Raw genomic sequence first — 25,538 nt, 5'->3', positions numbered from 1 at the left:
ATCTTCAGCACAACAGGTGCACAACATCATCAAAAATAAATGAAAGATAAATCAGCTACAGAAAATAGAGCAGTCCTACTTGCCAACTGCAGAATGCACCGGCTAGCCCTCCCGCCAGGGTTAGGGGCGGCAGGCATGCATGACTGTAGGGGTGAGGGATTTTTACTTTTTACAATTGGCCTTAAATGTTGCGTGGTCCTAATGGAGCATGATTCAGTTTTGATGCAAAATATTTTATTATAAATTTTACAGTGCACTTCAGCGACAACAACAACAACAACAGCAACAGCAACAACAGCAAAGAAAGGCTGCACCCATCCCTCACCCACATCTTGGGGAAAGTGCACTTCCTCATAGGGTCGGTGATGGTGATGGGGGTTGGGAGCCCGGCTTGGGTCTGACCGGTGGCTGGTGCGTGGATTGAAGTGGGAGTGGCATTTGAGTCTCCGGCCTTTTGTACCCTTATTGCAGAAGCCAGCTCCCTCATGGCACCTGCCATTGTCTGCACACCCTCTGAAGTGCCCGCCCTCACTTCCCATCTTAGTGTAGAGATTTCACCAGACAGTGTCGCGACCTCATCACGCACCCCACTGACGGCCGCCACGAGTGATCTTGTGAGGGCATTGGTCTCCTCACCCAATGAAACAACCTGATTAAACTCTGCTGAGGGCTGCCTCTCAGGAGAGACTGGTCAGCTTCTCCTTCCCCTTGCCGTGGGTCTGCCTAGTGGCACCCCTCCAGTGCGAGGCGCAGGCTGGAACGGTGGTGGACTGGGTGTCCCAAGTTGCATTTCCCGACCGCCACTGGGACCCGTGACCTCGGAAGGTGTGAACCCATGGAATGTTGCCGAGGAGCTCATGGAGGGTTCTGGCAGTGTGATGCCCTGTGCTATGTCCTGATCCATATCGTGGTCAGCATTCTTGAGCAGACATTTCCATGGACCCCTCCTCTCCCCACCCGCCTTGGTCTGGAGCGCACGCATTTGGATCCTCTGGTGGATCTTCAGGATCTTGAGGAATATCTTCTGCAAAATACAACAGTCAAATGGTTAGCAGCACAGGAGGGGGCAGGATGGGTGGCATGAGTAGTCTCATGCGTAGCAGGCCAGTCAGCAGGTTGATTTGGAGGGCGACTGTGCATTTTAATGACTTACCCTCACCCTCGCGTGTGGGTCCAGCTTGTGCAGAGCTGATTCTTTTTCTGCCGGTGTGACTCAGCAAGGCAGCAACCCTCTGTTCCAGGGGTGACCGTTGGTGCAGATTTGGCAGACCTCCTCCTGTTCTAGTTCTCTCCCTCTTGTGGGCCAATTTCTTCTGCAAATATAAATTTTCAGACATGGTGCATTTCTGATGGGTGGGACACTTACAGATGCTCACATTTTCCACTGCAATTCAATTTAAAGATGAAGATATTACTTACACTCACTACTTGACCAATGTCCTGCCATTTCTTCTTGCACCGGCTTCCAGATCTTGCGGTATTGACCCCAGCGGAGAATTCTTCTGCAACGAGGTTCCATCTTTTTCTCATTAATTGGGTGAACCTTTTGACGGACCACTCTTGCTGATATCCAGCTCCAACCATTTCTCCTCAATTACAGTCACTAATGTCTCCACTTCCTTATGGAGGAAATTCTTGGTGCGTCTTGCACGCTCTTGTGCCATTCATCCATTGGACTCACACGCAGGTAGTGTTGAAAAATCACAGTTCTCACCTTTGTTCTACCTATCCAGCACTCCTTTCCACTCCCTCAGCCACACACAAATCAATATTCAAAGCTCACCTTTATATATTCTCCATTACCAATGATTCTGAGGACGCTCTCCCTTTAATTGGCCGATTGACAGGCTTCCTGCTCCACTGCGCATGCGCGCACGCTGGACCACCCATTGCGCATGCGCGCACGCTCAAACGGTCATGCGTTCCCCTGCCGGCACTCCACAAAACACTGGACCCAAGCTCCGCCCACCTGCCAGCGCGGCTGAAGCTCTGTCCCCCACCCGCCCGCCCCCCTCAGGCTCTGCAGCGCCACGCCGATGGATCCGGATGACGAGGGAGCGGCCAAATTGAGAGGTAAATTTTTGGCGCTTTTTTTCCCCCACGAAGTCGGCGCACCACATCTAACTATGCCGCTCTAAGCGGCTGGGGAAATTTGGGGCCTATGTCCCCTAGTTTTAGTTTCCCCTATGAGTGGAAATATTCTCCCTGCATCCACCTTGTTGAGCCCCCTCATTATCTTATATGTTTCGATAAGATCCCCTCTCATTCTTCTGAACTTAAATGAGTATAGGCTCAACCTATCTTCCTAAGTCAATTCCCTCATCTCCGGAATCAACAGTGAACCTTCTCTGAAGGATGCATGCGTATCCTTCTTTAAATACGGAGACCAAAACTGTGCGCAGTACTCCTGGTGTGGCCTCACCAATACCCTGTACAGTTGTAGCAGGACTTCTCTGCTTTTATACTCTATCCCCCTTGCAATAAAGGCCAACATTCCATTTGCCTTCCTGATTACTTGCTGTACCTACATGCTAACTTTTTGTGTTTCATGCACAAGGACCCCCAAGTCCCTCTGCATTGCAGCACTTTGCAATTGTTCTCCATTTAAATTAAAATTTGCTTTTCTATTTTTACTGCCAAAGTGGATAACCTCACATTTTCCCACATTCTTCTGCTGCCATCGTTCTGTCCACTTCACAGTGGGGCATGACTTCACAGCAGGTTTCCAGACTGTGTAATTGTTGGCTGCAATTCTGTAGGATTATGTGTGAATATCACATTCATTAAGATTTCTCTTCAAGCTACCCTTGAAACATTGAGCTGACCCAAACCCCACCACCAACACCCACCCCACTGCCCCCGGCCCCCCGCTACCTTTGACCTTTACCCCATCAACTGGCTGTATAATATGGCTTTGGGCTATTTTGTATACTGTGTGGACAACATGTCTGGCCCACTGCACCTGTACCTGTAAAGCCATGACTTCGATGCTTGCCATGTTACTGGGCTACAACACTTTGGTGTTCATCACTGCTTTGCCGTTATATTTTTCAGGAGAGATCCAATATTGTTTTGAGGGGCAGGGCTGGTTTTTACCTGGGTCCATCGCCGACTCTGTGCTGTTGGTAAAGAATCCAAATTTAGCAGCTGTATACAAGTATACTGAACACAACTGCAGTTGTGTCTTTAACATCACACTACATTGGTTCCAAACATAATGGTGCATTATGGTGCATTCATGGGATGTGGGCGTCTCTGACAAGGTCAGCATTTATTGCTCATCCCTAATTGCCCTTGAGAAGATGGTGGTGAGCAGCCTTCTTGAGCCACTGCAATCCATGTGGTGAAGGTGCTCCCACAGTGCTGTTAGGTAGGGAGTTCCAGGATTTTGACCTAGCGACAATGAAGGAATATATGTCCACTTCAGGATGGTGTGTAACTTGGAGAGAAACTTGGAGGTGATGGTGATCCCATGTGCCTGCTGCCCTTGTCCTTCTCGGTGGTAGAGGTCGAGGCTCTTGAGGTGCTGTCAAAGATGCCTTAGCAAGTTGCTGCAGCGCATCCTGTGGATGGTACACACTGCAGCCATGGTGCGCCGGTGGTGGAGGGAGTGAATGTTTAAGGTGGTGGATGGGCCGCCAATCAAGTAGACTGCTTCATCCTGGATGGTGTCGAGCTCCTTCAGTGTGTTTGGAGCTGCATTCATCCAGGTAAGTGGAGAGTATTCCATCACATCCCTGACTTGTGCCTTGTAGATGGCGGGAACGAATTCGGGAGTCAGGAGGTGAGTCACTCGCTGCAGGATACCCAGCCTCTGACCTGCTCTGGTAGCCATGGGATTTATGTGGCTGCATAACTGGATATGTTTAGTGTTGTAAAACTATTCAAAGCATTTAGCTTTGTGGAGCCAATTGTGATCTTGAGTTTGACCCAGTGCAGTTTGCTTCATAAGTTCAGTTTGATGCAAGGTTGATCTCCCCCTGATTCTTTTGCCAATTATCTTAAATCTGTGTCCACTGGTTTTCGACCCTCCTGCCAGTAGAAACAGTTTCTTCCTATGTACTCTGTCAAAACCCCTCATAATTTTGAGCACCTCAATTAAGTCTCCCCTTGACCTGCTTTGTTCGAAGGAGAAGAATCCCAGTTTCTCCAGTCTCATCACATAACTGAAGTCCCTCATCTCTGATACCATCCTAGTAAATCTCCACTGCGCCCTCACCAAGACCTTGCCATTCTTCCTAAAGTGCGGTGCACAGAATTGGACACAATATCCAGCTGAGGCCTAACCAGTGATTTATAAAGGTTGAGGCTGACTTCCTTATTTTTGTACTCTGTGTCTCTATTTCTAAAGCCAATGATCGTGTATGCTTTTAACAGCCTGATCAACCTGTCCTGCCATCTTCAAAGATTTGTGTATGTGCCTTATTTTAGCTGATGTTAAAAATATCACGAATACAAAAAGCAAAATACTGCAGATGCTGAAATCTGAAATAAAAACAGAAATCTCAGCGGGTCAGGCAGCATCTGTGGAGAGAAACTGAGTTAATGTTTCGGGTCAGTGACCCTTCGTCAGAACTGGAAAAGTTTGAGATGTAACAGGTTTTTAAGGAAGTGCAAGAGGCAGTGAAAGGGGGAGGGGAGGAAAGAACAAAAGGGAAGGTCTGTGATAGGGTGGAAGGTGGGAGAGATTTGAGAGACAAAAGGGACAATGGGCATAAATGAGATGGTAATGGCACAAGTTAGGAAACAAAAGATGAGTCTAGATAGGGTCTGAACGGTGGAATGATCACCAGCTGCCATGGCAGCTGGTGATTATTCTGCCGTTTAGACCCTACCTAGACTCATCTTTGTAAAAAAAAAAGGAAGAAAGGGAAACAAAATATGGACTGAGTTAATGGTCTGAAATTGTTGAACTCGATGTTGAGTCCAGAAGGCTGCAAAGTGCCTAAACGAAAGTGCTGTTCCTCGAGCTTGCATTGAGCTTCATTGGAACAGTGTAGGAGGCCGAGGACGGAGAGGTCAGAGTGGAAGTGGAGCGGGGAACTAAAGTGTCAGGCGACCGGAAGCTCGGGGTCATGATGGTTGCAGTGTTCAGTTCCATTCGCAACTCCTCAGCTAAGAAGCAATCCATGCCCGAATGCAACACGACCTGGATGACATTCAGGCTTGGGTTGATGAGTAACATTTGCGCTACACAAGTGCCAGGCAATGACCATCTCCAACAAGCGAGAGTCTAATCACCGGCATTCAACGGCATTACCATGGCCGAATCCCCCACCATCAACATCCTGGGGGGTCACCATTGACCAGAAACTTAACTGGACCAGCCTCTTAAATACTGTGGCAACAAGAGCAGGTCAGAGGCTGGGTATTCTGTGGTGGGTGTTTCACCTCCTGACTCCCCAAAGCCTTTCCAACATTTACAAGGTACAGGTCAGGAGTGTGATGGAATACTCTCCACTTGCCTGGATGAGTGCAGCTCCAACATCACTCAAGAAGCTCAACACCATCCAGGACAAAGCATCTTGCTTGATAAGTAGCCCATCCACCACCTTAAACATTCACTCCCTCCACCACCTTCTCAAGGGGAATTTGGAATGGGCAATAAATGCTGGCCTTGCCAGCGATGCCCACATTCCAGGAACAAATGTTTTTTTAAATCAGGAAAGACTGAGCAGGCTGCGGCTCTTTTCTCTAGAAAAGAAAATGCTTTGGGGAGACCTGATAGAGGTCTGTAAGCTTATGAAATGGTTTGATGGGGTAGAGAGACAAGATGTTTCAACTTGTGGGGGAGCCCAAAACTAGGGGCTATAAATCTAAGAAAGTCACTCCAATAAGGAATTCCAGAGAAATTTCTTTACTCAGAGTGTGGTTAGAATGTGGAACTCGCTACAGCATGGAGTGGTTAAGGTGGATAGCATAGATGCATTTAAGGGGAGAAAGGAATAGAAGCATATGCTGATGGGATGAGATGAAGAGGGGTGGGAGGAAGCTCGTGTGGTATAAGCGCCGGCATATACAAGTTCGGCTGAATGGCTTATTTCAGTGCTGTAAACATAGTGGGCTGGGTTCTTGGCTTGTTGCCACCTCTGTTTTCACACTGGAGGGGCAGTAATGGCGACGGAATGCATTTCCAGGTGAGCGGCCAGCTTCCAGCGCCGCACCAGGACATTGGGTACTGGGTTTGCGGGGGTGCAGAGCATTACTGCCCAGGAGAGGTGAGCCAGTGTGCAAGCCCCTGGTTGCGACACCATCTCGATATTTGGTTCACACCCGATCCGTAGCGCCCAGCAGCGGCCCCTAGTGGGACCGCCTGTAAAAGCTGGCGGCCCGAGCTGTACCGGCCAAGTGAGGGAAGGAGTGTCGACCTGAGGTAAGTATGACTGTTCCTTATTTTTGAGATTTATGTTTATGTGGTGTCAGTAATGTATTGGGTATATTTCTGGTGGGGTTTTTTTCAGATTTTTTTCCACTGAAGCCTGTCTTAGGGCACTCCGAGGCTGGCTCTTTAGCTCTGGATTTTCAGCCGGTCTAGCACCCTAAGAGAGGTGTGGAAAGCCTCCCTGAGCGCTTCGCTCCACACTCAGGGCCCAGCTGGTGAATTTTATGGCTGGAGACACAAACCATTTCCCGGCGCAAAATTTACCGCTCCACTCGGGTTAACGCCGCGACAGAGGCGCGACCGAATTTCCACCCCTATATAGTTCTACGTAATCGAAAACCTATGTGATTTGTTCCAGTGACATACATTTAACCAGCCTCATTTTTACTCTTGTTAGAAATATGTGTTCTTTACAAACCCCAAAAAAGTGAAGCCTCCTGAAGACCTGCAAGATCTGGGCGTGAGATTCCTGCAGCCGTTTGTCAACTTACTATCAAAAGCAACATACTGGTGGATGAACCCGCTCATCATTTCAGCACACAAGAGGCCAATAGACCTAAAAACCATTGGCAAGCTACCCATAGCCACAAGGGCTCTCACCAACTACATGTGTCTGAAAGAAGCTTATGAAGAGCAGAAGGTAAGAGCTCCAATCGAAGTATATACATGTTGGCGGTGACGGCAAAATATATCCTCCATAATTCTTCATCTGTACTGATGATAGTGAATTATGTTATCAATTTCTCCATTTAGTTCACACTATTTAAGGTTGATTTAGCACCTGGAATCCAGGTGACTTCAAATCAAAAAGAAAATAGTTCATTCCTGTGGAATTAATACAGTATAACAGCTCAGGATTATGGACATGAAGTATGACAACTTGTTTCTGTCTGAATTCTTCTGCATGGCGACCAGTAATATTCTGCCCCTAAGATGGTAACTTCCAAATCATGCATAATTTTGAAGCAATTTTTAGAAGGTCACACCTTAAATCTGAAAATGTTTCACAGTATCACTGTTTTCAACAAACTTATTGGTAAATATCAGACCAATGCACAGACTATCTTTAGTCTTACTGCAGTGTATTGGAACTCTACACTCTAGGGTATCGGCAGACTCAGACCCCAGGGTATCGGCAGACCCAGACCCCAGGGTATCGGCAGTCCCACACTGTTAAGTACTGGCATTCCCGCACCATACGGTACTGGTAGTTCCAGATCCTAGGGTACCAACAGATCCAGACCCCAGGGTATCGGCAGTCCCAGACCCAGACCCCAGGGTATCGGCAGTCCCAGACCCAGACCCCAGGGTATCGGCAGACGCAGACCCAGACCCCAGGGTATCGGCAGTCCCACACTGTTAAGTACTGGCATTCCCGCACCATACGGTACTGGTAGTTCCAGATCCTAGGGTACCAACAGATCCAGACCCCAGGGTATCGGCAGTCCCAGACCCAGACCCCAGGGTATCGGCAGACCCAGACCCTGGGGTATCGGGAGTCCCAGACCCAAGGGTATCGGCAGTCCCAGACCCCAGGGTATCGGCAGTCCCAGACCCAGACCCCAGGGTATCGGCAGACGCAGACCCAGACCCCAGGGTATCGGCAGACGCAGACCCAGACCCCAGGGTATCGGCAGACCCAGACCCTGGGGTATCGGGAGTCCCAGACCCCAAGGTATTGGCAGTCCCAAATCCCAGGGTATCGGCAGACCCAGACCCCGGGGTATCGGCAGTCCAAGACCCAAGGGTATCGGCAGTCCTATACTGTTAAGTACTGGCATTCCCACACCATAGGGTACTGGTAGTTCCAGATCCTAGGGTACCAACAGACCCAGACCCCGGGGTATCGGCAGACCCAGACCCCGGGGTATCGGCAGACCCAGACCCCGGGGTATCGGCAGTCCCAAACCACGGGGTATCGGCAGACCCAGACCACAGGATATCGGCAGTCCCAAACCACGGGGTATCGGCAGACCCAGACCACAGGATATCGGCAGTCCCAAACCACGGGGTATCGGCAGACCCAGACCACAGGATATCGGCAGTCCCAAACCACGGGGTATCGGCAGTTTTGAAAAAATTTCAAAATATACTTTATTCATATAAAAATTTTTCACAATACATTGGAAGACAGTTCAGTACATTTGGGTGCGGTCAGTAATTCCATGCAATACATTTGGATGCTGACGGCAGTTCCGTTCAATTAATTTGCTTGCTTTACATTTTGAGGTACATTTCAGTACAATCCAGGATACATTGTAATACAGTCATCATATTAATTTACTAATGGCACTATACGTAGTGGAGACAAAAACCTGGCATATTTTAAGAAACAATTAGATACTAAAATGGGAGGAGCTAAGGATCTCCCTGGATGGATGGACGAAGAGGAGAATGGAGGTCTTCCTCACCTGTAGATAATTTCTGCTCTTGTGAGTAAACTAATAATGCATTCTGCTAATTTGCTTTGGAGACTGCATATTTTTAACCTATTTTCTATTGCTATTACTGACCCTTATGACCATTTTACTCGTAAGCAAAATGATTGAAAATTAATGCATTGTGTCATGCTGTCAATCTGTTAACAAACTGATCACTTTTGCCCCATACCAGTTTTTAAACATCTTGTGGTATTTTTTTCTTAAAATGTACAGTTACTCGAGTTTGAATTAATATCCTGTGCTTGTTCTCCCCTGCAGAAAAACGTGCGCTTCCCAGGGGATCGGCCTCCATCAATATGGCGCTCGATGTACAGGGCTTACGGTCGACAAATCTTTCTCAGCAGCACCTTCCGCTACTTGGCTGACCTCTTGGGTTTTGCTGGTCCCCTTTGTATCTATAAAATCGTCGACCAAGGTAGCAAGAACAACAAATCCAACTGCACCGTGAGTTTGCGATTTAATACATTAGTCCGTTGTCAGGTGTGATCAGCTCCTACTGACGTGTTCTTATGTTTAGCAGAATCCCACTTGTCCAGAACATTAACAAAACATCGCTGGGAGAAAGAGAGTGTAAAAGTTTAAGAATTGCAATTCTGATACGCGCGTGGGCGTTACATGCCTGGAAGTGGATAATTAAAAGTCTGACTTTCCACAGATTAATGAAACCATTTTCAAAAAGGGCATCATTGGGAACAATACAATGAATCAGGCAGAAAATGTAAGTAAAATTGGTCCTTTTTCCTCTTTATATGACGTATCCTATAATTTAAAAGATGTACATGGAGCATGATAAATGAGAGGATCCCGTCCATTCATCATCATTATCATCATAGGCAGTTCCTCGAAATTGAGGAAGACTTGCTTCCACTCCAAAAGTGAGTTCTCAGGTGGCTGTACAGTCCAATATGGGAATTACAGTCTCTTTCACAGGTGGGGCAGACAGTCGTTGGAGGAAAGGGTGGGTGGGGTGTCTGGTTTGCCGCACTCTCCTTCCGCTGCCTCCGCTTGCTTTCTGCATGCTCTCGGCGACGAGACTCGAGGTGCTCCGCGCCCTCCACTTAGGGCGGTCTTTGGCCAGGGACTCCCAGCTGTCGGTGAGGATGTTGCACTTTATCAGCGAGGTGGTGCCATGCTCCACCCCACAGTCGACAAGCTCCCCGCTGGAGTGGAACTAAACTACAGAACCAGTGGGAACTTGTTCAACCTTCGCCGTCTCCAGGCCAGGTCTAAGACCACCCCAACCTCTGTCGTTGAGCTACAGTACGCGGACGACGCCTGCGTCTGCGCACATACAGAGGCTGAACTCCAGGACATAGTCGATGTATTTACGAAAGCACGGGCCTTATGCTAAACATCCGTAAGACAAAGATCCTCCACCAGTCTGTCCTCGCCACCCAGCACTGCCCCCCCAGTCATCAAGATCCACAGCGCAGCCCTGGACAACGTGGACCATTTCCCATACCTCAGAAACCTCTTATCAACAAGAGCAGACATTAATGACGAGATTCAACACCGCCTCCACCTTCTCAAAGCATCTAGGAGATGGGCAATAAATGCCGGCCTTCCCAGCGATGTCCACATCCCGAGAATGATTAGAAAACAAAAATAAAAATGTGTGTCTGTACACTCGAATACAATCAAATGCTGACAGAGGCAGGTCTTTATTAAGTGCCAGCGCTTGCTGTGGCCCATCAAGCAATTCCATTATTTTGTATATCCATTGGAGAATAACAAAGCCAGTTGTGAATTGCAGTGGATCATCCTCTGCCAAGGGCAATAGTAATCAGATGGAAGATACGGAATGGGCTGTAGAGGGCCCATGGGGAGCTTGCGGAAGTCAATTAGTAATGATAATTTGCTTCCATAAATAAATAAATTGCATGGGCAGTGGGAAACGAGAGGATTCCAGTCCCAATCACTCTCCCAAACCTGCGCCAGCTTCTTCCATTGAAATATAATTAGAATTTTGCTACCCACCATTAGCCATTGCTTGGCCAACCTTACTCAATTCCTTTATCTATGGGTCATAGATCTATGGGTCTGGTCTGGGAATATGGTTTCAGCTGACAACTAAAGCCTCGGCCAGTAAAAGATGTGCCCACGGGAAAAATGTAATCCTCCAATCTGACTGGTGATGTAATGATGTACTTAACTGGCAAGTGTTTAATACACTGTATAATTGCACCTCTAAAACCAAGGCTTAAGTGGTGCCCTTTACATGATGCACTGCAGTAAAACAGCTTGTTATCATTACTTGCATGCCATTACCACATGGAAAAAGAAACAAATCCAACTGACAGCCTGAATGTTTTGTTTTAAAGCCTGACACGCAGACATCAGAGGGTAGCAACTGGGGACAAAGTGTGTGGAAAATGCGTTTGGGCTTAGACTAATCAAAGTCACCATCCCTCGTTCATCCACAAATATTTAATGAAACAAGCTTCAGAAAGTGTTTCCCGTTTTAAACATTATCCTTATTAAAATAAATAACATGGACTTCTCTCTGGCAGAGAACCCTTTTAATACTTTGCACATGTCCGGCACACATCAGGCTGCAAGGTAATAGCTATCTTTTCTACCATCGACTGAAATCTTTCCTTTTTTAGATAACATTTACAGACGTTTATTTCGTGTCATCGAAGGAATTCTTGGAGGACGCTTATGTTCTGGCAGTGTTGCTCTTCCTCACCCTCATACTACAGAGAACATTTTTACAAGCCTCCTACTATGTGGCCATTGAAACGGGCATTAATTTACGTGGAGCCTTACTGGTGCGTAAGATACCAAATTGTGCCACATCGTACCGTGTGTATTGCTGTTCATTTCAAGTAAAGCTTTCATTTTGTCACAAGACGGATCATTTCATCAAATGGTGCAGTATCTGCAGCTCGTCTTAGAGGACACTGTGGGAATTGTTCCAAATAGTGTTGTCGCAAAATCTTGCAAGGATCGACCAGATATTTTAACCGCGGATATTTGTTTGTCTAGTGCTTTTTGTGAGTTTTACAGAGAGGCTTGCATTTACACAGTGCCTTTCATGACCTCAGGATGCCCCAAAGCACTTCACAGCCAATCAAGTACTTTTGAAGAGTTGTCACTGTTGTGATGTAGGAAACGTGACAGCCAATTTACACACAGCAAGATCCCACAAATAGCAATGTGATAATGACCATATCATTTGTTTTTATGTGATGGTTGAGGCATAAATATTGGCCAGGACACTGGGAAGAACTCCCCTGGTCTTATTTGAAATAGTGCCATGGGATCTTTTACATCTACGTTATATGGCTTAATGTCTCATCCAAAAGATGGTACCTCAGACAGTGCAGCACTACCTCAGTATTGCACTGGAGTGTCAGCCTGGATTGTGTGCTCAAGTCCCTGGAGTGGGACGTGAACCCACAACCTTTTGACTCAGAGGTGAGGATGCTACGCACTGAGCCACAGCTGACACAGAAGAGAAAGTTGGCAAACATTACCTCCTTGCCTGTAAATCTCACTATTCGTCTATTCAGCGGTAAGTGCCAATGGACGCAAATGGTGGGGAGGGGGAAAAATAAGGAATATTCGTGTATTTTAAAGTAGCCTTAACCCTCACTCAGTAGTGTTGATGGCACAATCAATTATAATTGTGCTTCATCAAGTGAGTGTCCTTCAAACTGGCAGCCACGGGATTCTTTAGATGCCTTAAGCCAGTGCTGAGTGTGACGGTATCATAAAATATCTGCTGACCTCTGCCTTCATCTCATAAAACTGCACTTCAAAATACTCGCTGAAAGTTTTCTGCCCCCTTCCTATTCCACTTCCAATACTCAAACCACAAATGCAGCAAACAACATTAAGTTTTCAGTGTATTTTCTGTTTTGTTAAGAAATATTTTTTCAAGGCAACAATATTTGCAAAACATTTTCTGACAATTCAAAAAGTTCCATAGTACATTTCTTTGACTGGCTTTTAGATACAAACTTCCTTTTAACAAGTATATTGCTCCTACTTGACATTTTAATTCATTTCCTTGCGTGATGACTAACCAAATATTTCCTACAAGTCTTTTAGGCCTATGCGTCTGTAGTTCTTGTGCATCCCCCACTCCTTTCGCCCCACCATTGGTGGCCGTGCCTTCAGACGTTTAGGCCCTAACTCTGGAATCCCTTCACTAAACCTCTCCTGCTTCTCCATCTCTCTTTCCTCCTTTTAATAAATGAAATTGCATTTATATAGCACCTTTCCCGACAAAAGCCCTGGTCAGCGAATCAAATACTTTTGAAATGTAGTCACTTTTGTAATGTAGGAAACATAGGAAATTGAACGCAGCAAGGTCCCACAAACTGCAACGAGTCAATGACCAGATCATGGGAGGAAAAATTGCAGTCGGAGGCTTCCTTCAGACGAACACCTCCAACCGGAAAAAAATCTACGAAAATACCTGGTGGTCCCAGAGAAACGTAGGGTTCCGGTCGAAGGCCTTCATTCACTGTGCAGCACATGGGGATCTGGCTTCCAGATACCCTGGAATCACATGGGCCTGGACCACCAATCACGATGTAGTATTCTCATTGATAATAATGGAAGCTCTGATTTTACAAGCTCCCATTACTATCAATGAGAATACCCCCCAAAACAAGAAACACAACATAATAAATTAAAACAACACTTCCCATATTTAAAATTAATTGAAATTGAATGTAATTAAATGTTTTAGAAAAAAAAATATTTTTGGAATTTTTTATTACTGTGTTTTAATAGAGTTAAACATAAACTTACCTTAATGGACAGGGTTTTTATGATAAAAATGAATGATTAAATTTAATTTTTCTATGTTTTAAAACTCTTATGCTGGTAAAAGTAAGCTTTTTACGCCTGCTTTTACCAGGCGTAAAAGTTTGAAGGACATTTGCTGGGCAAGAGTTGGGCAAATAGCCCAATCTCTGCCCCATGGATGTCCTTTCTGCAGGGATGTGTGCGATTTGTCAAGCAAAATTTTAACAGATCGGAAAAGCCAGTTCTCGGCACATGCGCACCGCGCCCCAAGAATCGGCTTTTGCGAGACCTCGCTGGGTGAGTGTGCACTTCGCACGGACCCGGTGAAACACAATTTTTGGCCCCATATGTTTTAGTGATATTGGTTGAGGGATAAATATTAGTCAGGACCTCTTTAAAATCTACCTCTTTGACCAAGATTTTAATCATCCTTCTTAATATCTCCTTCTTTGGCTTGGTGTCAGTTTTTGTCTGATTATATTGCTGTGAAGTGCCTTGGGACATTTTCCTATGCACAGTATAAATGCAAGTTGATGTCACTTTTACTGCTTGGCTAACTCCCAAAAGTTCACTGCAGCCCTGTACTTGTGCACAAGGAAACTTTCTTCCATATGATATCATGTACCAAAAACATTTCAGCCTCCAATTTCTTTGTATTCTTCAGTGCAACAATGGTATCAGTATGGCGTTATGCTGATTTTCAGCATAAAATATCAGGGAAATTTCCCGCGTAAGCGACTTACGCCAGTTTTACGCCACGTCTGAGTTTTCTTGATCTTTTACACCGATTCAGTGAACCTCCACTAAAACCCTCTACCGCTCATTAACAGAGTTCCACCCCTCATGTACAAGACCAGTTTGCTCAAGTTGCAATTGTGCTAGTTCTGAACGGGCTCCAAATTTGGGCCTGATAGTTTATTTTTCTGGTATTTTATGGTGAATTTTTTTAAAGTTTTTTTTAATTCTCAGTGAGCCCAGCACTGTGTTTTCTGTATCTTTGAAGGCATTTATAGGGCACCTGAGAATGTTACTTTAAAAACTGATAACATTCATTTATTGCATATTCTTAAAACATGGTGTTGAACTTTAATTTTCATGTACAAATATGGACTTAAGGAAAATGGCTAATTTCCTGTAATTTCCTTGGGCACTGTTTGCTTATGCTGATTTCTGCTTATTTAGCTCGGATTTGACGTTCTGGCATATGCTCACGATATTGGCAGGAAATTTTGGCGTAAGTACTGGTCAGACAAATTCGGCATAGAAACGGACTTAAGTTTTGGCATAACTTGTCGATCAGACTGTTCGGGGAAATTCCAGGCCTATAAATTTAAAATGGATCATTGCCATTTTCAGTACAGCCACTTTTAACGTTCATGATATCATTTAATATGTAAATTATTGCCCTTTATTTGCACACGAATTGACAATTTCCCCCCGCCATTTATGAAATCTGTCTGTTCTCTCTTTGTCTTCTTTAGGCTATGATCTACAATAAGATTCTCCGTCTGTCCACCTCCAATATGTCAATGGGAGAGATGACCTTGGGCCAAATCAATAACCTTGTCGCCATAGAAACGAACCAGCTGATGTGGTTCCTATTCCTCTGTCCTAATCTGTGGGCTATGCCAGTTCAGGTAAATCACTCAAGATCTCCCTACAGGCAACCTGTACTTGAACTGGGAAGGATATTTTTGACTGTTAGATAGAGTCTGACTGCATCTTGTTCAGTAGAAAGCAGGGTGCTTTATTAAACTACTAATACAATATGCTTGCTCACTGAGCCAGAGAGCCTGCTTAAGCCAATGTTGTGGGCTGAATTGTGTTGGCACAAACGTGTTGCACACTTCATTTGTTTGGTGACACAAGGCAGTCAAGTAACCCCATCTTAAATTCATGCTTTTGTCCTCAGAGTTCACGTGGTACAGCAAGATTAATGGCCCAGAAATTGCGGTCGGAGGCTTCCTGCGGGCAAACACCTCCGACCAGAATTTTTTTTACGAAAGTACCTGGTGGTCCCGGAGGAACATAGACTTGCACTCCAAGGCCTAGCTGCGCAGTCAAGGGTATGGGCCCAAGTATTCCAGGAGCATATGTGCCGCCTGGGATTACGTGGGCCGGACCAACCAATGGAAATGGCGTATCCCCATTCACAGTCATGGTGATCTCGAGATCCCCATTTCTCTGAACGGGGGTACCCCCAAAAACACAAACATTTCACATAAATAAAAAAAACACTTCACATATTTAAAATTAATTGAAATTGAATGTAATTCAATGTTTTAGACCAAAAAAAACTTTTTTTGATTTTTTAAAAATATATTTTCATAAGGGTAAAAATAAACTTACCTTAATGGACTGTGTTTTTAATAGAAAAATTATTGAAAAAATTATATTCTTCTATCTTTTAAAACTCTTATGCTGGTAAAAGCAGGTCTCACGCCTGCTTTTACCAGGTGTAAGAGTTTGAAGGACATTCGCTGGGCAAGAGTTGGGCAAATAGCCCAAATCTCCGCCTGTGAAGGCCCTTCTCCCGGGGATGCGTGCAATCTGCCAAAAGGCATTTTGACAGATCGGAACTGCCAGTTTTAGGCGCATGCGCATCGCCCAGGATAACCAGCACTTTCGGGGCCTCTACGGGTGCGTGCGCATATCGTGCACGCCTATAGAGACCGCAATTATTGGCCCAATATCACAGAAGAATATTATGGCCACGATTTTGCCTACCGAGTTAGGAGCAAGGCTGGCGACATTTATAGTCAGGTCCCAGCCCGCTGCCGGCTCCATCCCGCTCTGTACAAGTGATTTTATGATGATTGGGGCTTGTTAAGCCCGCCCAGCGAGGTTTCCAGCCAATTAAAAGGAAGCGGGTCTGATGACATCATGTGTCATCAGCCGATTTCTTTAAAGGGACTATGTCCACATTGATTTTGACAGTTGTACTGTCAGTGTTCTACAGCATTGAGGTGCTGCAAACACTGACAAGCCCTGCACAGAGGTGCACAGCCGCACCCAGGCTCTCCTATGACCCCCTCCATATGCTCACATGCGAGTCACAGCACGCTGTGTAAGAAATCTTTAAACCCAAAGAAATTGCAAATTAAACTAAAAGAAATAATGATTTTATAAAAGAAATACTTGTGCCAGCTCAGCAGACACAGAGAACTAGGGTCAAGACAGAAAAACAGGTCTTCAAGGCCTAGCTATGGCGATAAGGGGTTCAGCAAGGAGCCTTAAAAATAAACAAGCTGCCTCTTGAAAGGTCAACAAGACATTCAGACAGAGATAAGGAAGAAAATGACCTCGTAAGTATACTTTCCCATGTGATTGGACAATTGAATGGGTAAAAAAAATGATTGATGCCCTCTGAAATAAGGTATAAAAACGGGCAAGTAAGAGAGAGAAACAGGCAGACTGAGGAGAGAGTTTCTCGAGGTGGATCTCATGCAGGCTTCAGCCTAACACCTCCACCAGCTCGGGATCTGTTCAGAGACCACCGTTCTGCCTCAATGTCCGTCGTTTCCGTTCTGGAGCCATAGATCATTCACATCTGTCACGAGTTGTATGGCTTACTGTATCTATCCTGATTGTGTGTTGTGTTTGACTATATTTGAACTACCGCTCCTTAATAAAAATACCTTAAACTCCTAAGACACTTTGGGGATCTGTGCGTCCTGTGATCCTAATCTTACAGCAGAGAGGTTTGCTTCCCTGCCAATGGGCGGAACAGACACCAACGCAGCCTGGTTGCACATTGCACAGGAGGACATTGCAAGGATGTCATCAGGAGGACCTGGCTGCAGTGGCACAAATCTTTCAATGATCTCAGTAGATCACGAAATATTACAGCAACACTACACTCAACCTCATCCCGATGTGCCACTCGTCACATCCCCATCACTCTGCCTTCCCTACCCTACTCCTGCACATCCATACTCACACCAACTTACCTTGCACCTCAACCCATCCATCACTCTCTTTCTACATTATCACATCCCCATGTCACTAGCCACCCCTCACACTCGCCCTCATCATAGTCCAATCATACCAACTAATAACACACACGGGTAGGCACTTGGGTGTTATCACTAATATTCATGTAAAATTTCTGCCAATGTGTTGTCAAACATTGAAATGTTTATTTTGAACACTTTGCCTTCTTGGACAGATTAATGTCCATCTTTGGAAGTGGCTTAGTGAGTTGCAGTGAATGATAAGACATAACAGTAACCCCCCCCCCAATAATGGTGATGAGTGTGAAAGGAATGGCTTGGGCATTGTAGCGATGCTTTATGGTGTTGGAGTGGGGTGGTGCCAACCTGGCGCATCATGTGGCAGCCAGGGTGTACAGCGTCGTGAAGAAAATTAAGCCATCTCTGGCATCCCAGGCAGCAATGTGTCCTGTACAGCATCAGTTAATTGCGGAGAAGGTTGGTGTTATTGTTGGTGCTGCTAGTGTGTCTGGTGATGCTGATTGTTGGGACTGATCGTGGTGGGGCTCTGAGGACCAAGGCGAGATTTTTTCAAAGGCACCAATGCTGATGGAATAGATGGCAGATGAGGTTGAGATGACAGAAGCGATCTGTCAATGGTGAGAGAGGTTGTTCCAATGAAGTGACACTGGATAGAGAGTTTGTTCCAAACACTTGCAAGCTACATGAAGCTCAATCTGCCTTCCAAATGCAGTAAAGCAACAGCTTCTAACCTTGGAAAGTAAACACCTATGAAAAGGGAGCTTTTATAGGCAATTTTCAGCCGTCAAGTTAGTAAAGCATCCCATGCTGACACAACACCCGAACTCCTTACCTGACGTGATCCCCGAGCAGCGGGGAAACTGTTGGCGACCTCTAAAAGTCTACAGGTGAGCTTAAAATAGTTTAAGTGCTTGTTAACAAACTCTTAATAATCTAAATTGCCTCCCCTGCTGCTTGGTGCCAGGTCCGTTCAGCGCTGATAGATCTGACACATGGAAGACTAGCATGGAGGTGGGTTGAGAGTAGGCTCCTGACCCGCTGTCAATCATTTCAAATTTGACAGCTGACCCGCCTCCGATCCCGTCCTCTCAGTGCCAGTAAAATTCCAGCTGAGGTCTTTAAGCTAAAATGGCACTGAGGCGTTTTTGAGCTACATGGCCAAGGATCTGTTACCACATATTTTGTACTCAGTCCTTCAGAATAAAGGAAAGCAAAGACTGAGAAAAGTCCTTTTGGGCCATCAAGCTGACTGTCTTAACAGACCATAGACTCGGCTGTGTCTAATCTCCTGAAGGGTGGTTCTGTCTAATTTCTCCATGATCCCCAAAGTCAATCAACCAGAACTCCATAAGCCATTCCCACATCTCCACTATTTGCACCTAAGCTGCAACTGGCAGGGTGTGGGCATGTGGGCACCCCCAGGAGACCAAATGCTACCCATTGACAGGGGTTGGGCATTGCACTGATACCCCACCCACTTCCCCTTAATGATGCGATACAAAGATCCTGGACCTTTGCTTGCGGGAAAAAGAGTAGGAGTCACTGGGAATCATTTTCACCTTCACTGATTGGTGGATAAGTGGCAGAGCGATCGCCCGCCTCTCATAGAACCCGCCCAATTTCCAACTGAAATACAGGTGGGCATTGATCTGCTCTGCCAGGTGTTTAAGGTGGAAATTTCTCTCCATTATTCCCTCTTCAGTATTCATTTGCAATGGTGCTGTAGAATAAATCTTCCATTGCAGAAAAGATAATATAATTCTGCCTTCTAGAGGTTTGAGTTATGCAGGGGTTGCAGTCTAACCTTGTGTATATGGTAGAAGTCAGTTCAATGTATGGAGGTACACAGATCAAAATATACCAAACCTGTTTGACATTCAGTTTTAAATGAGCAGAAATGTTCTCCAATTGAATTTTGGGAAAACCGAAGCCATTGTTTTCAGTCCGCGCCACAAACTCCGTTCCCGAGCCACTGACTCAATCCCTCTCCCCAACTTCTTGCGCCTTGGGACATTTCACTACGTTAAAGGCACTATATAAATACAAGTTGTTGTTACTGCTGCTGATTTTATGTTACACCCAAGTTAAAAGTGACCATGTTATCAGCTGTACCTTGCAAACCTATGTTTGTCCCATGCTTTGACCATGACGGGACCCTTATGAATTGCTTTCAATGACCAGACATCGTGGAGTAGCAATAGAATGGGCTGATAGAATGCTGGAACATATATTCACAACAGTAAAGTGCACCAAGGCTTTAAAATGCATTGGTCAGACTGCTGGGTGCAATAGCGTGGTGGTTATGTTACTGGACTAGTAATCCAGCACAAGACGAGTTCAGCTCCCACCATGGGCAGTTTGCAAATTTAAAAATAAAAATCTGGAAAGAGCTGGTAAAGGTGGATTGTTGTAAAAATTCACTAATTCACTACTGCCCTTTCGGGAAGGAAACCTGCTGCCATTACCTGGTCTGGCCTATATGTGATTGCAGTCCCACACCAATGTGATTGACTCTTAAGTGGCCTAGCAAGCCACTCAGTTGGGCAACTAGGTATGGGCAATAAATGTCAGACACACCCATATCCCGAGAATGAATACAGGGCGTGGATTTACACGACAGATGGCCGGCTGATGTAGAGATGTTTGGGTGTGTGTTTATTGCTGTATTCGGGCCTGACCTGATGCTGAAATGGGTGAGATTCCCTGGAGGAGGCAATCCCACCCACTCTGCCTGCACCCATTTGGGCCTCAAATTCTGGCAATGAGGGAGGGCAGAAATGAGGCAGAGTCCCAGTGGGGGAAGGGAGAGGAGAGCCGAGCAATTTGAAGAAGAACTTGTGTCAGATATCCAGATTGGCAGGGGTGGGTGGGGGTGACATAAGAAGCAGGAGTAGGCCATACAGCCCCTCGAGCCTGCTCCGCCATTTAATACGATCATGGCTGATCCGATCGTGGATTCAGGTCCACTTCCCTGCCCGCTCCCCATAAACTCTTATTCCCTAATCGGTTAAGAAACTGTCTATCTTTGTCTTAAATTTATTCAATGACCCAGCTTCCACAGCTCCCTGAGGCAGCTAATTCCACAGATTTACAACCCTTTGAGAGAAGAAATTCCTCCTCATCTCAGTTTTAAATGAGAAAGCCCCTTATTCTAAGCTCATGCCCTCTAGTTCTAGTCTCCCCTATCAGTGGAAACATCCTCTCTGCATCCACCTTGTCAGGCCCCCTCATAATCTTATACGTTTCGATAAGATCACCTCTCATTCAAGGCAGGCATGTCTCGAGCACGGCCAATGTCCCGGCAGTAGTTTGGGGGGCAGATATCGGGGTCTTCCCAGACCACCCCAGCAATTCCAGTCCTTCTGAGGCCTAGCAGATCTCATGCCTGCTGAGAGAAGCTGTGCATCCTTCAATGGAGTGTCTAACGTGAAGTAGCAGTAAGATAATGGATACCAGGGAATTGATTGCTGAATCAGAGTTCCCTCGCTGCCTCCTGAGGGCTTCTGCATTCCGCACCCCCCCCCCCCCGCCGGGATTGGCACAAAAACGGGCACTTTTGTCGTGTTTCTATAGGCAGGGATCCATACCCTAGACATTGAAAGAATCCCATCCCCAGGCAAAGAAGTAGGCAGCATGTCTGTGCCCCATGTCTGCTGCACCTTCCCACCCCCCTTGGAAGAGAGCGTGAAATTTCAGACTGGTTGAGTGCGAATACACTGATGGAATGATGTGTTCAGCTTTGACCAACACATTACAATAATACATAAACTTGCATTAGGAAGCGTGCAAAATGGAGCAGCAAGGTGATCTCCAGTGTAACGGTTGATGAAAGTTAGGCCGAAATGTTCTAGGGCGCGATCGGAGGCGGGCCAGATGGGAAAGTTGTTATTTTTGGGAGTGGGTCAGCATGGATTTGTGAAAGGGAAATCATGCTTGACAAATCTTCTGGAATTTTTTGAGGATGTTTCCAGTAAAGTGGACAAGGGAGAACCAGTTGATGTGGTATATTTGGACTTTCAGAAGGCTTTCGACAAGGTCCCACACAAGAGATTAATGTGCAAAGTTAAAGCACATGGGATTGGGGGTAGTGTGCTGATGTGGATTGAGAACTGGTTGTCAGACAGGAAGCAAAGAGTAGGAGTAAACGGTTACTTTTCAGAATGGCAGGCAGTGACTAGTGGGGTGCCGCAAGGTTCTGTGCTGGGGCCCCAGCTGTTTACATTGTACATTAATGATTTAGACGAGGGGATTAAATGCAGTATCTCCAAATTTGCGGATGACACTAAGTTGGGTGGCAGTGTGAGCTGCGAGGAGGATGCTATGAGGCTGCAGAGTGACTTGGATAGGTTAGGTGAGTGGGCAAATGCATGGCAGATGAAGTATAATGTGGATAAATGTGAGGTTATCCACTTTGGTGGTAAAAACAGAGAGACAGACTATTATCTGAATGGTGACAGATTAGGAAAAGGGGAGGTGCAACGAGACCTGGGTGTCATGGTACATCAGTCATTGAAGGTTAGCATGCAGGTACAGCAGGCGGTTAAGAAAGCAAATGGCATGTTGGCCTTCATAGCGAGGGGATTTGAGTACAGGGGCAGGGAGCTGTTGCTACAGTTGTGAGGCCACACCTGGAGTATTGTGTACAGTTTTGGTCTCCTAACTTGAGGAAGGACATTCTTGCTATTGAGGGAGTGCAGCGAAGATTCACCAGACTGATTCCCGGGATGGCGGGACTGACCTATCAAGAAAGACTGGATCAACTGGGCTTGTATTCACTGGAGTTCAGAAGAATGAGAGGGGACCGCATGGAAACGTTTAAAATTCTGACGGGTTTAGACAGGTTAGATGCAGGAAGAATGTTCCCAATGTTGGGGAAGTCCAGAACCAGGGGTCACAGTCTGAGGATAAGGGGTAAGCCATTTAGGACCGAGATGAGGAGAAACTTCTTCACCCAGAGAGTGGTGAACCTGTGGAATTCTCTACCACAGAAAGTAGTTGAGGCCAATTCACTAAATATATTCAAAAGGGAGTTAGATGAAGTCCTTACTACTCGGGGGATGAAGGGTTATGGCGAGAAAGCAGGAATGGGGTACTGAAGTTTCATGTTCAGCCATGAACTCATTGACTGGCGCTGCAGGCTAGAAGGGCTGAATGGCCTGCTCCTGCACCTATTTTCTATGTTTCTATGTTTCTATGAATCCGCTGTCATCCCATTCCCACCTGCCTTTCTCCCAGACGTGTCTGTCAGCGTGGACCCGACCCGACCGGCAGAGGTGGGCAACTCAATTTACATTATTAGTAGCTACTTGTCAGACCCTTGAGTATTTTTAACCTTATCTTTTAAATTTACCTGCGTGGCCACAGGAAACACACTGCTTGGGAACCATGTCTGTTAACCTGAGGTGGGAGTTCAGTAGCCAGTGCTCCAGCTGATTATTGACAGCTTCAAATGTGCAGTAAAAGCTCCCACCTGACAGATGATCACTTTCCTCAGACAGAAGCTGTTTCTCGCTGTGTTCCCAGCACAGATTCTACAGGCTGCAAGTCTTTCCAGCAAAGTCTCCATCCACTTTCACCGAACTGGAAGAACTTCTCTCGCCATTGACAGATTGCTTCTGTCATCTCTACGTGGCCTGCCATCTATTCCATCAGTATGGGTGCCGTTTATGCTCTTTCATCTTGGTCCTCAGAATCTGACCACGATCAGCCCCAACACCAGCAGCACCAGACACACCAGTAGTATCAACAACAACACCCACCGTCAACCTTCTCTGCAATCACCTGATGCTGCACAGGACAGAGGGCATCAGCACCCGAGCACATTGCTGCCCAGGTGACCAGGGATGGCCTCACCATGGCCAGATTTATCTCACTTGACGCTGTGCACCCTGGCTGCCACATAATGCATCAGGGTGGCACCACCCCACATCAGCACCATAAAGCATCCCTGCAATGACCAAGCCATTCCTTTCACACTCATCACCATTGCGGGGGATAACGTTATGTCTCACCATTCACTACAACTCATTAAGCCACTTGCAAAGGTGCACACAAATCTGTCCAAGACCAGAAAGTGTTGAAAATAAAGATTATTTGTTTGACAGCACAATAACAGAAACTTTACTTAAACATTGGACAAAACTACTTTTGTGTCATCTTTCTCTTCCACGTGCTTCTACGAAGTGCTACCCCTGCGGTTTCAGTACAAGGAGAGCACCTTGCTGCCCATCAGTGGGGCCATGAGGACCTGTATCTATGCTGACATCCCTCCGAGAGAGGAGGTCTATGAGCCTCTGCCATCTATTCTCCATAAATAGCTGTCTATTGTCTATAGAGGCCGTGTGCTCCTGTGAGTGGCGCATTACCTGCTTTCCATGGAGGAGCCTACAGTCGCCATCGCTTGCGACATGGTGGCGCTCATGTTGGAGAGGGACTCCTCCATTCTCTGAACATTTGCAGACATCACGGTCACAAAACCTGTCAAAGCCCCCTAACCCTAACCCTAACACTAACCCTCTCCAGGATCGTTCTCTTTCTGGATGGCCCCCGGGGCTCAGTGTCTGCCTGCAGCTGAGCAGAGCTGGGAGTATCCTGCGCCCTCCGGCGAGGAGTCTCCACTGCTGTCCCTGTTTCCACCATCTGCTCTTGCTCACTTGTGACTTGTGACACATCAGGTGACACCACTACTCTATAGTGTGTGGCACCCAGAAGTAAATATCTGCGCTGGTGCTGGGTGCGCTTATGTCTGGTGACGGCGCTCCCTCAGAGACTGGAGGCTCCTCTGAGGATTCATCTTCCTCTTCCTCCTGGACAGTGTGGCAGGCTCTTGATGGACCCGTGGGAGAGTAAAGGGTTTACTATCTGGATTGAAAATGATCCCCCTGTGCTTTTCTTTTTAATTGACTGGCTAGTGTGATTTTAAAACAACAACAACAACAACTTGGCAGGGAGTTCCAGAGCTTGGGGCCCAGGCAACAGAAGGCTCAGCCACCAATGGTTGAACGATTATAATCAGGGATGCTCAAGGGGGCAGAATTTGAAGAGCGCAGACATCTCCCGGGGTGGCGGGTTGTGGGGCTGGAGGGGATTACAGAGATGGGGGCGGGGGGTGAGGCCATGGAGGGGTTTGAAAATAAGGATGAGAATTTTGAAATCGAGGCATTGCTTAACCAGGAGCCAATGTAGGTCAGCGAGCACAGGGGTGATGGTTGAGTGGGACTTGGTGCGAGTTAGGACACGAGCTGCCGAGGTTTGGATCACCTCTAGTTTATGCAAGGTAGAATGTGGGAGGCCAGTCAAGAGTGTGTTGCAAAAGTCAAGCTTTCAATAGGATTGTTCATTATCCATAGTGCGTTGCAGAAAGCGGGTAGCTCACAAGGAGCCCTGTGAATAACTGCAGTCTCTACTCCGATCAGACGGGAGTAATCCGCTGGATGCCAGCGGAGAATTCAGAGACACACATCTCCACTCACCGGGGCTGTATGTTGTGGAGCTCCAGCCCATAACCTGCCGACTCAGAGGCAGGAATGCTGCCACTGGGCTCAGACTCTCTCCGCGAACCCTCCCTGTTTCCCTCCCAACGTTGTTCCCACGATCATTCTCCTGTAACATGAGTTCCTTGTCCTTGTTCACAGATTATCATGGGTGTGATCTTATTGTGTTGCATGCTGGGAATCAGTGCACTGGTTGGTGCATCAGTCATAGCTCTGCTTGCTCCTCTGCAATACTTCATCGCCACTAAGCTTGCAGATGCACAGAAAAGCACTCTGGTAAGTGTTTAAAACAGCAAATCAACCCCAACCTCATGTAACATACAATTTATCTCGGGCGTTGCTTTACTGGTTGGTGAAAGGTTGTGCTCAAAGTGAGGGAAGGTATGTGCTTTCCATTTCAAGCACCCAGTTTTCAGTTTAAAACACTCTCAGGTGCGGTATAGAACAGGCAGCTGGACAGTAACGCCCTGATCTGAGTCAGATTAAG

At 46.4% G+C, this 25,538-nt stretch overlaps 1 protein-coding gene across 3 annotated transcripts in view; it reads left to right on the top strand.

Moving 5' to 3' along the window:
- LOC139278615 (ATP-binding cassette sub-family C member 9-like) overlaps positions 1 to 25,538 on the top strand; it is a 250,863-nt gene that overhangs the window by 78,476 nt on the left and 146,849 nt on the right. For all 3 annotated transcript variants that reach the window (XM_070897599.1, XM_070897597.1, XM_070897598.1), the window contains exons 5-10: positions 6,780 to 7,022; positions 9,082 to 9,267; positions 9,479 to 9,541; positions 11,430 to 11,594; positions 15,066 to 15,221; positions 25,193 to 25,327. In XM_070897599.1, coding sequence (XP_070753700.1) covers positions 6,780 to 7,022; positions 9,082 to 9,267; positions 9,479 to 9,541; positions 11,430 to 11,594; positions 15,066 to 15,221; positions 25,193 to 25,327 — 948 coding nt within the window. The remainder of the gene's footprint in view (positions 1 to 6,779; positions 7,023 to 9,081; positions 9,268 to 9,478; positions 9,542 to 11,429; positions 11,595 to 15,065; positions 15,222 to 25,192; positions 25,328 to 25,538) is intronic.

Source organism: Pristiophorus japonicus, chromosome 13 (assembly GCF_044704955.1).
Source record: "Pristiophorus japonicus isolate sPriJap1 chromosome 13, sPriJap1.hap1, whole genome shotgun sequence".
In the NCBI taxonomy this organism is placed as follows: domain Eukaryota; kingdom Metazoa; phylum Chordata; class Chondrichthyes; family Pristiophoridae; genus Pristiophorus; species Pristiophorus japonicus.
This window is presented reverse-complemented; position numbering and strand designations above follow the sequence as displayed.